We start from the raw sequence: 15,026 nt of genomic DNA on the forward strand, positions 1-15,026 counted from the left end.
AAATAATCTGATCATTTAATTCCCGTAGCGAAGCACGGGTACCCTGCTAGTCAATTATAATATCATCATTTTCAAATTTTACTACTTTATCACCAATTTGCCACTCATCAATATCAGGGTTGAAGTGAACACCATATATATTACCTCTTTTTGTTGATCTCATAAAATTGTCTATATAAGTAGATACACTACGCCTACGTGCAGATGATTTTATTCTTTGAAGACTTGTATCAAATATATTTCTTAAACCATGTTCTTTATTTGATTCTTCTTCTACTGATACTTCTCCATCATTATCATCATCTACTCTATTTTCTTCTTCATCTTCTAATTCTTCATCATCCAATTCTACATCATCTAATTCTTCTTCTTTTTCTTGTTTTAATTCTTCTTTTTCCTTTTTAATAGGCCTAGTTGCTTCTAGAAAAGGTTGTTTCAATTGTTTCAATGATTCTGTAATAGGTTTAAATTGTTTTTGAAAGTTTTCCTCCTCACTTGCTACATCACCTGATAATTGACGGTGCTTTTGGAGTATTGAATCACGCAGTTGTAATATTTTTTAGTTGAGTGCACTCAACTCTTTCAAATCTTTCCTATACATTTTTATATTACTGTAAAAATTTATCAAAACCAATTCTATATCTACCATTACTTCTAGTACACTCTTTGTTTATAACTAGAAATGTGTTATTATTTTTTTTCCAAGCTTGTGCACACATTTCTTCAAATTCTCTCTTATTCATATCAGGATAAATATGATCAAAATATATGTGTGTTAAATTACGATTATCTTGTTTAAATAGAACAACCAAGTTTGTGTTATCACGAATTAACTGCTTGGGTATACTGGAATAAGTTTGAGAAATGTAGAAACAATCAATATCATTATGTCTACCCATACTGAAATACTTGCGGATATTCTGTTGATTTTCCATACAAATATCAAAAATCATAACTGAATTTGGGTGTGCATCATTTGGGTGTGGTATTTCATCATTATCTTATTTATTTATTTCATCTTGATACATGTTGAAGTCAATTTCAGGTATGTGTATCATAATCTGCTTTAAAAGTTGGTATTTATCTTGTTGATGTGATTTGGTGAATACATACAATTTTGAAAACTTGACACCATTCTGTGCAAATAGTAAATTCTTAGTAAGGAATTTATCAAAATTTATGACAGGTAGTTTTGATTGATGTTGTTTCAATTTCAACATATTTTTTATTATATTATGTTATATCATCACCTTCAACCCATGAATTATAAGATTTATCGAATCCAAGCCATTTAACATATAATTTACTACCCTTTTTCTCTAATACTTTTTCAATTAGGAATATTCATTAGTTTTATTCATTTCATATTCATAGAATGTACCCTTGATAATTTCATTGCTCATATATTTTAATCTATGAGTGAAGGGTGTAGTAGGGAGAACATTTTGTATAGTGAAAATCTCATTTGTCCAGTTTGGGAGATAACCTTTCTCAAATATTGATTTGTATCGACTAATGCGTACCTTATCACCGATTCTATATTTTGGTTTACCTTGATTGTCAATTTTACACTTTTATCTAAATTCATTAGTACATATTTTTCATTTCCTTTATTTACATCAATTGGTTTCATATTAATGCTATGATGTGTGGTGTTGTTATATTTTAAAATAAGTTTTGGTAATAGTGCCAACCATTTATGATAACTCTGTATAGTGAATTCACGGAACATATAGTGATATGAAAGAGTTCTGTCGAAACGTTCACAAATTGCAGCTTTCATATCACTATATGTACTGTAATGGTTGATCTTATATGTTTTGAAGAGATTCTGAACAGTTGTGTTGTAGAACTCTTTACCTGCATCAGTTGGAAAATTGATAATCTAATGTTTTTTGAGTATTGGTTTCAATGCTGCTGCCACCTCATTTCCAGATTTAGTTTTCATTGGTATTCCAAATGCAAATTTACTGGAACAGTTAATCACAGTTAGTATGTATCTAAAATTCTTATTTAATGTGCTGTAGTTGGACATGTCAACAATATCAGCTTGATATAAATCTGTTAGACCTTTTATTTCAGTGCGACATGTGAGGAAATTACATCTGACTCTACCATGTAGCTCATGTGCAAGTTTCTCTCTTGTGGACATTCCTTTTTAAATATACAAAGTTGAGGTAACCAGGTGGGGGGGGGATAATCTATACTTCTATATTTATTTCATTGTTTTCATACCATTGCTTGAATGAAATTCCAGAAGAAAGTAAGAATTGTTGGATTAAGTTTGGATCAGTCATATACTTCCACTCTTTTTGATTATTGAGATTTATGTTTGGAATGTAGGGTGCAGCTAATGGTATGATTTGTAAAACATAGAAAAAATTCTGAATCAAATTTTTAATATCTTTATTATTTCTATCATGCAAATATTGACCAAATTTGTCAATACTCATGATCTATTTTTATTATGAATGTGGACTGATCCTTATTTTCTGTTCAATCTTAACAAATGAGGTGTCAATGGATTTGTTATTAGATTTACTGAAAAAAGTTATTCTTGTAATTTTTTTTGTAAAATTAACGGTATCTTAGTTATTCAAGAAATTGAAAAAAGCTTGATCTACTTTTTCCATGAGTGGGACTGATCCTTATTTTCTGTTCAATCTTAACAAATGGGGTGTCAATGGATTCGTAATTAGATTTACTGAAAAAAGTTATTCTTGTAATTTTTTTGTAAAATTAATGGTTTGTTAGTTATTCAAGAAATAAAAAAATCTGGATCTAGTTTTTTCCAAAAATGTGGGGATCTTCATTTGAGGTTTATTGTGAGTTTAGGGGTATGGTTAGGTTAAGTTAGTTTAGATAACATTGGGTTGGGCAAGGTTAGAACCAAGAATCAGCTTTGGGGCAGCTTTGAGGCAGTACTCTCATTTTACCCCTACTGGCAAGGCACTACTACACCGAAAGTATCTCACGTCCAATAAAAGCCATAATAATAAAATATATATATTTTTTTTAATTTGCGCCCAAGAAATATTTGTAGAGGCTAGCGGGGGTAAAATGGAGTGCTGATGAAAATCAAGAATGCCCTCAGAGATTGTTGAAGAGATTTATATCTTATGGAGTTTATTAAAACAGATATTCGAAAGACCAGTTGGCCTTTAGTACGGGACTACTATAATCTTAGATAGAATGAATAATAAATTGTAATGAATAAATCATCATAAATGTATGAATGAATAAACATGTACTTTATATTTGAATATTGTAGATTAAATCATTCAATCAATATTTTTCTGTCATACAGTTTGATATCAACAGGCCTATTGACATTTTTACCACACTATTCTGGTTCAAGTGTATGAGAGCCTCTTCCCCTAACTCCCCACACTATTTTCCCTAAATGGGAGCCCACTTTCTATATTAGAAGAGTTAGGATCTCTCATGTCCCCAGGGCAAGGACTCTACATAATAATTATTGCTATTTTTTTAAACAATACTGAAGCTTTTTTATGACACTCTGACCTTTAAGAATTATGGTCCCTACCTGCCATTTCAATTGATGGAAACCAGGTGTACCATCTCGTCGTACGCTACCTATAACTATTGTCAAAACAAATTCATTTTAAGGCATGCGCAATCGTCACTAGTTCACAAGGTTTGAGGATTGAAACTGCAATGCCACCAGATTTTATTGGAAAACACTGCAAACGAAGTTTGCGTTCAATTTCAGGCTTGTTGGTAGTTTTCTGTTTTGAACACAAAATGAACGATGTTTTTAAAAAATATTACAAAATTTTAAATATAAAATTTCGAACAAATCCTTGAACACTAGTACGAGTTTTCAATTTCAAGTTAGTTATTATTATTATTAGCGTATGGCTTTGAATGGTGGGGAGACCCCAGGGTAGTTCCACCTCGCCGTATAAATTATAGTCCAAAGTTTCGTAATGGGAAACCGGACACTAAGGTTATGTAGTGAGCACAATACTTTAAATTTACACTTTTCACTTCGAAATAGAGTTCATTTTGATGTTAAAAAGTCCAAACATATACAAAACCGAAACAAAACACAAAACCACTAAGCCAAAGTTAGTATTGAAATTAAAATGTCTACATTACAACAATATTTAATAACAGAAAGTAACTAATATAGCTTCTATCACTTTCTCCATACACCATAAATAACACTGAAAAATGTTTTTTTATAGAACGAAACTTTATTATACAAAATGTACAACGTATTTACATTTTATATTGGAAAAGTTGATAACGAATGAAAAATTGTATCATCGAACTCTTAGGATTTCGTCTCGTTTAGTTGATGGAAATATTACGAGATGGATAATAATTATTAATAATACAGTATAGCTTTCCCTTTTCTTGGTAAAATTGATTTGATAGAATAACAATTGAAGTATAATGATGCTGGAATACCTGAAACAGGAAAGCACATTGAGTTAATTGAAGTGAAACAATAAATTTGGACAGTAAATTATTCCACAAAAATAGTCTACTTGTTTCATTTTCAATTTCCCATGCTTTTTTTACAAAAGAGTGATCTAATCTCTAGTCATAATAAACTTATAGAGCATTGAATTCTCTTCAATTTGATGTATAATTTCACACTTTCACGAATTTCCCTACACCTTTTGCAGCAGCTTTAGTATTGATTGTGAAATCTCCATTTTTGCAACAATAGACCAATTGACAAAGGAATTCGGAGGGAATGTTGAAAAATGCAACATTTAAACCCCTCTCATCCCCTTAGCACATGAGTGAGGAATGGGGACTTTTGATATGTTCTTCTCCTAACTAGTCTTAAGCTGCAAAGTCAATTGTGTTTAAACATTCCCTCCAAATTCCTTTGTCAATTGCTCTATTGTTGCAAAAATGGAGATTTCACAATCAACACTAAAGCTGCTGCAAAAGGTGTAGGGAAATTCGTGAACGTGTGAAATTATACATCAAATTGAAGAGAATTCAATGCTCTATAAGTTCATGATCAGCATGGTTTTTTCCCATCGATTTTTAAAAAGTTATAAGAGAAAAAATTGGAGGCAACCGTGCTTTTTCAAGAATGTCACACCTTCAAGAGCGGATATCTCGAAAACTAGGGAAGATATAGAAAATGTGAGATAAATATTGTAGGAAATTATGTAAGCTTAAATTTTGTATGTAACAATTATGTCCGTAAGATATATAGTTTTCGAGTTATATGCGAGAAACCAAAAAATGGTACCTTTGAACCACTCCCACCCCTTTAGGAACAGTGGGTAGTGGGTAGGGGTGGGGACTTTAGATATGTTTACCTCCTTACTTCTCTAAACAGAACTGCGGGGTCAAAAATTGTCTTCCAAACATTTCCCCCTATACCCTTTTTTGAGCATTCATTGCCTGGACTATTAGTCGACTCGCCTATCCTGGCCGGTTCAATTGAAAAGATAAGTTGAGCGGTTTCTCAAGCTAAATCCGGTAAATGTCATGGAACCCATAAAAACCTGTAAATCCATTCATCTCTCATCATCATCCTACCATGTGGGCATCACCCTCAACCAATATATCGCGAGAGTGTACATGAGTTATGTTGATATTCGCTATTATCCAACAGTATTACACCAATGAAGGAATACAAAACTCAATTTTTCAAAAATAATACATTATTACAAATTTGTGACTAATCCAGCATTCCAGTATCTCCGACAATCGAAATATTACTAACAAATTGTTGGTTAAACTTCCGTCTTACCTAATACATACATAATTCTAATTATAAGAGATAATTAGAGAGCAATTATAATTATTAGAGAGTAGGCACGGAACAGTTTGTGTTCGAATACAATGTATACAGATTATAAATAAATTACTTGGTAATTAACTTGATTCAGTTTCTTTTCTTTTATAAAAGATTTAACATGAAATAGTTATTTGTGCAACTAGTGCGCAAAGTGACAGTTTGCTGCACCGAAAGAAACGTTTACGCCCGAGCCGTAGGCGAGGGCGGAATGGTTTCTTGAGTGCAGCAAACGAACTTTGCGCACGTATTTCACATTAAATTTTTCCTACAGTTACCATTGAATATGGAAAGTGGGTAATTATGGGTAAAATTCCCTGAAATCCATCAAATGTTTTTCTGTGTAATTTTATTATTAATAAAAACCTTAATTTATTTAAAATTGAATAATAAGAATTGAATTATAATGATTAGTAATACAATTGAAAATTTATGTGACTGCTTGAAGGGGGTTTATGTTATGTTAGCATTGAAATGACTATAATCAAGGCACATAATGGCAAGGCAACGCTGTTCTCCACTGCCATATTATAACGTGGGCCTCACTATGAGTGTTACCAACTTAATTTTGATTTTCCTGCTCTGGTGCTCCATATAACCTACTAACTATTTTGCATTGTCATGCTGAAAATCTGGAGTACGCAAAGTACTCACTTTGCGCACTAGTGCGGAAAAGTGATTCTTTGCGGCCTGCAATCAGTGCAGAAATGCTCACTTTTCAAGGTATTTGTAGGAAAAATATATTTTTTTTAAGATTTGAAGATTTTTTTCTGAGCCTTTGAGACTTTTGGTGTAATACTTTCTTTAGCTCGATTTAATTAAATTTGTATATCTCTTCTTACTGACTAGAATTGAAGCAGAATAAGTTAACCGCAACTCACTGCCAACACACAAGGACTCTTATGTTGGCAGTGCCCAATATTACATTGATAATAATTATTGTTGTGCAAATTACACAAAACAGCCAAAACAGTTGCCGAAACAGTTGATTTTTGGCAATAAAAAATGCAATAATGAAGTGTAAAAAAGTAATGAAGATGATGATTAATGTGTTTTGAATTGGTAATCAACTGATTGATACTTACGACGTCTTTTTTTCAATTCCTTGAACAACCTGATTGTCATTTACACCCACGAAAGCACTTTGTGAATAAACTTTTTCTGGAAAACATACAAAATATGATAGATAGATAAATAATTTTTATTTTTCAATACAAGCATACAATACAAATTGAATACACTAGATACAAGTTCCAACAACATAATTGAAAACTGATACAATAAAAAATTCTTAGGCATGGCCGAAGACGTCAGCCAGAGTTGATATTTATTGTCTTTAGGTGGAAAACATCTTAATCTTATCATACTATTCCAACAGATGACGAGTAATAATCACGAATTCCATTCTCGAGATAAAGTTCAGAAATAGAAACACTAATGCATTTTTATCTAGATTGAGCTGCCAAAAATTGAATGTCCATTCTGCAGCATAACAGTTGACTACTGTTCTATGGATACAGAATAGAAATCTCTACTGTGTCTTGTGTTATTCAAATATCGAGATTATGTCATCCAACTTATTTCATACAAGCAAAAAGTTTTCAAAGCGAAACAAAATGTATGGTATTACATGTTCATAGTGAAAACTACTTGCCTACCAATAAACAAATAAACCACAAAAAAATTACCGTATATTACACTTTGAGCCATATATAACTTAATTAATCACACCAGTCAACAATCACAGCTACAAAATTAAAATAAATCAGTACAATAGAATATTATGTTTTATTGAGCAATGAGATTCGTCAATAATATAAATTTAAAAGTTGAATTCATTCACGAGAAAGCTTCTATATTTTAGTGCGGCACTTACATATCCTGATGAAGTTTTCCCAGTTTTCCCCATTTAAATACTTGTGAACCATTTCTTCGGTTAACAGAGAGCATACAAACCACCTAGATCTGTATTCTGAGAGCACCTTACACTTTCCCATAAAATGATAGACATCTTCAATTTCTCGGCTATTACACAGAGAACAAATATAACTATCTTCTCCTCTATCGACTCTAAAGTTTAGAGGTTCCCTCTTGCCTTGAATATCGTACTAATCATCCTTCTCTTATTCACAATACCCATATAGTCTCGCCTCACAGAGCCGTTGGCGGTCAGATTAAAATATAACCGGTGGAACTGTGAGTTAGCCGCCCCTCTCCCACCACGTGTCCTGCACCTTCCGACCTATCTTATCAATGACTCTCTCGCATAAAAAATATGATTTATTCGTTTAACTGGTTTTCTAATTCCAATATTGTAATTGCTTATCCAATGAATAAATAAAAAGACTTGGAAACGTCCAGTTATAAACCATAGCAAAGAGCTAGTTGTGGTTTCTTACTCAAAAATCTTTTTTCCTGACAAGGTGGTATTTTTTTGCTATAATAAATTGCATAATAAATTTATGTGTTTATCAAATTTAAATATATATAGCAGAAAGAATGTTAAACAGAAAATTTGTTCATTGAGCACAAAAAAAGTAAAAATGATAATAATAGTCCAGTCAATGACTAATACAATACTACAAAGGCTATTGTAATATTGCACTTATAATTTGCCTAAGCATACTCTTATTTAGTCACTTAATCACTTATGCAAAGTGGAAAGTGAAATATTGTTCCCGAAAAATGTGTTTCAAGTTTTTGAAGTTAAATTAATCACGAAAAATATAGTCCAAATGAGACGATTCTATTGAATATTACAGATTGGTTAACTCTAAACACTTTGGTGAAAGATTCAATCTGATATCTCTTACAATAACTGAATAGCAAGCGATATTAAAATTTCTGTCGATAATGACCCCCATATTTAATTTTTCGTGATTAAATTATGCTATAGTTCAAGATTGTTACCTCATGCGTATGAGTAAAAACACCAGAAATCATGCAGGGTTTTCTTTGGAGGGCGCTAGAGAAACGATCTAAATTTCATAGATTTAAAATTTCTCTGTATTCCTTGCACAAAAAAAGTTATAATGGAAAGAAATTTGAAAAAAAGTTTTTTTGGGCTTTTGAAGGTTATAACTAGTAAAATTTGCGTTTTAGAGGGAAATTTTATAGAACACATTTTGTAGAGGGAGGTTTTAAAAATATTTTTGTTCAAAAAATGGCTAAATATCTTGAACGTCTATTGAAATACAAGTGATATAGCATAACCCTAAGACTTTTGGCGGCCATCTTGGTTTTGAGGTGTTTGCCTGTGATTTCGACTTATCATCATACATTATCCTTATTATGCTAGACCTAACGAAGAAATTGACATCTTCCAAGGTTGTTACCCAAAAATGACCACGGAGAGCCTTTTCATGACATTAATTTGTACCCGGATTAAATACAGATAATATGCATTGTGATTGTTTTGAAGTTTCATCAGTGAAAGGTGTCAAATTGAATTGCGTATCAGGTATTTTCTCCGACTAGATGATTATAAACAAAAATCATCAATAATTTTGTTGTATGAATTGGTGGTTAGTGTGTGTACTGACATGTGCGCGACTGGCTGCTGGAGGCCTCTCTCTGCTGGCGCTCGTACATGCGCTGCTCCTTCTCGGCCAACCGCTTGCTGCGACGCAGAGGCTGCCGCGCGACGGCGATCGACTCAACCTCATCATCACAGTCGCTCTCACTGCACACCGGGTTGTCGTGGCTCCAGCACTTGATCGTGTTATCCCACTGCAAACCACCAACATATTATTTATTTATTTGCGAATATAATAACAAATTATATAAATATGATCGGGAAAAACAACTGGCATGGCCCAAAACTATTCTATTCCCAAATTTTGATAATGAATAACATGCTTTCAATTCTTAGAATCTGTTTCTCTTGCAAATCTAAGGATATCCTTTTCCAAGAATGGACGGTTATCTGTTCAAACTATGCCGATTTATGTAGATACGATACACTATTATCATAGATAAAAGATAGCATGACATATCCCATGGTATGGGTTGTTTATGTTCCAAATTTCAGCCAATTTTTTGTCAACACAAGCTGATCACTGTCGACTACTGTTTATTATAACTGTTTTGGCCGGGTGAGAGTGTAAGAAAGACAGAGTATGAGAGACTACCAGCGGCACATAGCTTCACGAAAAAGAACTACGTTGACTATCGGCTTGAGTTAAGTGATTTTTGAAACATAAAAGCCCTATACCATGGGATATTTTATTATCCTTTATTTTCTCTATGCTATTATTATTGTGCCATAACTGCATTTACCTCCATATTATTCTATACTTTGTGCAAAATTCATGTATTAGACAGCTATATTGTTAGTTGTTAAAGCCTGCAAAATACAGTATTGTAAACTACACTGAGTAATCTAGTTTAATTTTATAGCTGGCCACTTCACCAGCTTAACTTTTTGGTCGTTATCACACTCACCGATTTCTTTTACCCAGAATGTCCTCTGATTGGCTGATTCACAGCAACAGCTGATTCTCAGCCAATCGAAGGACATTCTGTAAGTCGTGTTGGTGACTAATCGGTGGTAAGTGTGAAAACGGCCATTCTCGTCACTGAAGCATCTATATTTTCAGAGCGAAAGAGAAGGAAGGGAACAGTTCAGTTGTTTATGGAAATATTTCTTATTTTCAAATGAGAAATACTTTCTTCATTTATATAACTCACGAAGAACCGCGTTACACATGATTAATTTACAATCAACTCGAATAGATATAACATATTGAACTCAATACACAAGAATCATTATAAATACAAAAAAACACAACGCACCTCATTCTATACACACCCAATGCAGTAGCAATAGCACACTTGATGGAATTTATCTCAACATACAATATAGCTTGCAGCAAGTGACTACTGTTGTATTGTATAGAGGATGTGGTGCATTGCGCCATATTGTAGCAAATTTTCGTGTATTGTAAAGTATAAGATGATGTGTTGCATTTGAATTATTTGTAACTTTTATTCGTTAGTTTAAATCTTGAAAACAATTTTACGACGATAATGTTATTTATATTTCAAATGGTTGTTCAAATGAACATAATTTAAGATATTCTTGAAATAAGACTACTTATTGAATTGATGAGTTGACTGATTGCTTACTGATGTGGTAACTATTTCAGATCGGTACGGATGCCAAGCCACGTCTCTCACACAGCACAAATGTCCGTCATACTCTTTCACTATTTTACCCGTCAGAACATCATACACTGAAAAAGATAGTCATTTCAAGATTTATTTACATTTTGTGTCGTTCAATCCTCAGTTTTATGTCATTTCCTGACATCACCCAAGCACAATACTTAACTTGGCTAAATTGAGCCCTATAAAACAGGAAAAGGCTACCACACACTAGCTATTTAGTATAATAAATTATTACTACTCATCACTTGATGTTGTTTTAGATGAAGAAACACCTGAAAATACCAATGTTGTAATTAACTATTGCCTGGCTATGTATCCATGCTAATTGTGCGAACCATTCCTCTTTATTGAAGGATTCGAATTTCAAATCAATCAAATCAAAAGTTTTTTTTTTAATTCAAACAATTGAGGACCCTGCCAAACCCGTAGGTTTTTCAGCGGGTGCCCAGTTACAGAAATTTTATTTACAGAAGTTGAATAAACTCAGACAAAATAATATGACACTACAAAAATTTCAAGTATAAGATAAAAGGAAACACATACAAAGTACAAAAAAATTACAATTCAAACTTTGCAAACGAATTAATAAAAAAGGGGAAATTGATAAAAATCTATTAGAAAGGAAACAAAATAAAAAAGAGGGAATAATTGTATCACACTATTAATAATTAATTTTTATCGTTGATGCAGGCGGCAGTCACAAGAAAATTTAAAAATTCTAATAATGTAAGCATATTAGAATCAAACTTTCAATCAGGATACAATCAATATTCATTTATTTAAAATGGTTCGCCTGTTTTTCTTCTCACAATATTATTTAATGATAAATGCTTGCTTACAAATGTGAAAAATAAATGAGTCGTTATATTTTAGTCGTTATATTTTAATAATGAGTCGTTAATTTTGTAGGGAGCTTGTTTTATGTAGCTTAGAGTAAATGAACGACGTATAATTTGAATGAATACTGACCAAGCGCTTGCCCCGACGCACATCCTGTGATGATGAACGACTGGCCAGTTGTGAACGCCGGCGAGAAATGACACCGGATGAGCGTTTGAAGCACAAGGTGACCCCTGTACGTCATCAGACTAGTATCTCCTTCTAGTTTAGATTTTCCGTGTATCACTGAAATCATACAAACTTAGAAACATCTGCAATGGGAGTAAAGATGTGCATTTATTCAGCTAAAAAATATAGAAATTGAGTAATTATTTGAAGATAATCACATAATTAGAAATGAGGCTTATACATTTTTGGATTTTTTTGGAGTCCGAATAATCATGCTCTTCATGATTTAAAATCTGCCATAATTTAAAGTTGTTTTAGTGGCAAAAATGTTTTTGTTTCAGTAATAAGAATGGAGTTGCAACTGTAAAGTTGTGTACTAATAATAATGCTTCATTTTGGAATAGAAAGAAAATAAATATTAGGATGAAAATCGTTGAATCGTTTGTAGTCCAGTCAACGAGAAGTTACAGTTTGAAAGGCCATTTTCGAACCCGCTGCTCTGTTTGGGGTAGTAAGGAGGTAAACATATCAAAAGTCCCCACCTAGCCGTTTAAAGGTACCATTTTTCGCATGAATCTCGGAAACAATGAATCGGACATGACTATTTAGTACAAAATTAAAGCATACACTATTTTCTAAAAAAGTAATTTGACAACCTTTTTCACATCTCTCATAGTTATCGAGATATTCAGGCCTTAAGGTGTGCCGTTTTCGAAAAAATAAGTTTGCCTCCAATTTTTTGCTCTTTTTGATCTTTACCTTTTTACTATTGAAAAAATCCATGTTCATTATGAGCTTATAGAGCATTCAATTCTCTTCAATTGATGTATAATTTCACTATTTTACGCATTTCCCCACGACCTTTGCAGCAGCTTCATTGCTGAGTGTGAAATCTTCACTTTTGCCATACATAATAGAACAAATGAAAAAAGTATTTGAAGGAAATGCTTGGAACCCAATTTTTGACTTTGCAGCTTTGTTGGGACTAGTTAGGAGGTGAACATATTATTAGAAGTCTTAATGGGAAGGAATATGATACATGATTTCGATACAGAATTTCAAGAGAAAATGAATTGTGGAAACCGCACATTGATATCTGGAATCGTTCAATTGTTATTAACATTCAAAAATACTAATCTATCATCTATTATATAATTAAGAAAATAATTGGATACACGTACGGAGTATTTTGCTTTGGTTGACTCTAAAATTAACTTTGGTATAACTTGTTGGGGCTCTACAAATAAAACCAATTTGAAGCCTCTAGTCACCTTACAAAAATCAATAATCCGAGTGATGAAAGGTGTTAGGAGAACAGAGCACTCGTTCCCAATCTTCCAATTTTACAAATGTCTACCACTGCGGTATATTATTGTTTTTAAAGTTCTGTCTTCTTTCTTTTTGTTATCAGGTGATCGCAGTAGGCAGGTATATGAGGTGGATCACCTATATAGCACAAGAAGTGCAACTAATAACATTTTAAGGCTTCCTAGACCACATACAACCTTTTTCCAAAAATCATTTGTTTTCCTTGGCCCCAAATTTTTCAACAATGTGCCTGATTCAATTAAAAGAACTAATAATAATTTTTCATTTAAAAAACAGATTTTCAAATGGCTTATTAGTATTTCACCAGAACTTATTGAAAGTTTATTCATTGTAACTAATTAATTAAGTTGTAAAATAATAGCACTTGTACACATGTAATTTCTATTCTTCAATTGCATGAATGGTGAGTGAATCTGCGAGTGAATGTAGTAGCATTAACTAAATTTTTTTCACAAGAGACTCCTACTTGCAAACAAATTTTTTATAATTCAGCAAGTAGTATTTTTGTTTTGACTAATAAATTATAGTGATTTTGTATGATAGTAACAAAATTCATTTTGTTTTGTTAAATCCTAGTTGGATAAGTTTATCAATCTACAAAATGTTATATAATGTAAAGTGTCATTTATGATGATGTCAAAATAAAAAAGCGATTTGATTTGAAATACACGAATCATCACGTCTGAACTACACAACTGATTAACTTGAAATTTAGCATTAAGATTCTTACCGAGGATAGTTATAGGCCTACTTCAAATTCTTCAAGATTTCAGTTTGTCAAAATTTTAATTAGACCCTTGCGGAGCACGGGTTGTGAATAAAAAATTAATTTATCAATCATTAATAATAATCAACTTATATTGTGAATTTAAAAAAATGTAGTGTAGATTAATAGGTATTTGAACTGAAATATTTTTGAACAAAATATTCTATTGTTAATTTCTATAAAGCAGTATGAAAAGACTGACATTTTCGGGGAACTTTCTGCCAACGGTAATCCCAGTCGTGTCTCATGAGTTGCTTTGCGGCGTTACCAATGGCGTTTTTGGACGAGAACTTCCTTATGTCCCAGAGCTTGATGGTCTGATCCTTGGAGTTGGAGATCAAGTGGCGGCCATCACCCCGGGAGTCGATGTGTGTGATGCCGTCCACGTGACCCGCCAACACCCCCACCGGCAGTGGCTTCCTCTCGTTCAGAGTGCGTCTGTCCCAAACCTAAATTACACACAACAACAATGTATCGATAGTAGTTTTCAAATTCATGTTCTGAACTCAGCATCTGATTTAGAGTAACGTAAGGATAGTGAGGAGTTCGAGGTGGAGGTGAGAGGTCGAGGTCAAAGCGGAATAGAGGTAGAGGGATCATCTATTATTTATTTATTTATTACACAATTTTCACATGAAATCACTTGATGTATGAACGTCAACTTAATAAAAATGAAAACAATTAAGAATGAATGAATAGATGATACATATTACGTGATCAGGATATGTATAGCATCAAGTTTCAGTGGAGATTTTTTCAAAAATCCCTAAATTTTATATGGGCAAGTATTCAAGAGACTATATTTAAGGCTTTCTTTGAAACGATCATGGGTAGCACTGTCTTTAATTATTTGTGGCAAAGCATTGAAAATTTTTATCCCCATGTAATATGGGCCTTTCTCAAGTAAGTCTATAATTTGGGTAGATAACACCTCTAAAACGTGTGCAACGTACCTGTCCC

General features: G+C 32.7%; 1 protein-coding gene across 1 annotated transcript in view; it reads right to left on the reverse strand.

Moving 5' to 3' along the window:
* Positions 1–4,198: 4,198 nt before the first annotated feature.
* LOC111049795 (DDB1- and CUL4-associated factor 11) overlaps positions 4,199–15,026 on the reverse strand; it is a 60,400-nt gene continuing 49,572 nt past the window's right edge. The window contains exons 8-13 of the mRNA XM_039430809.1: positions 14,269–14,515; positions 11,933–12,088; positions 10,922–11,028; positions 9,337–9,523; positions 6,880–6,955; positions 4,199–4,437 (exon numbers count right to left, since the gene is read on the reverse strand). Coding sequence (XP_039286743.1) covers positions 6,954–6,955; positions 9,337–9,523; positions 10,922–11,028; positions 11,933–12,088; positions 14,269–14,515 — 699 coding nt within the window. The 3' untranslated portion in view covers positions 4,199–4,437; positions 6,880–6,953. The remainder of the gene's footprint in view (positions 4,438–6,879; positions 6,956–9,336; positions 9,524–10,921; positions 11,029–11,932; positions 12,089–14,268; positions 14,516–15,026) is intronic.

The sequence above is a fragment of the Nilaparvata lugens genome, chromosome 6, assembly GCF_014356525.2.
Source record: "Nilaparvata lugens isolate BPH chromosome 6, ASM1435652v1, whole genome shotgun sequence".
NCBI classification, from domain to species: Eukaryota; Metazoa; Arthropoda; class Insecta; order Hemiptera; family Delphacidae; genus Nilaparvata; species Nilaparvata lugens.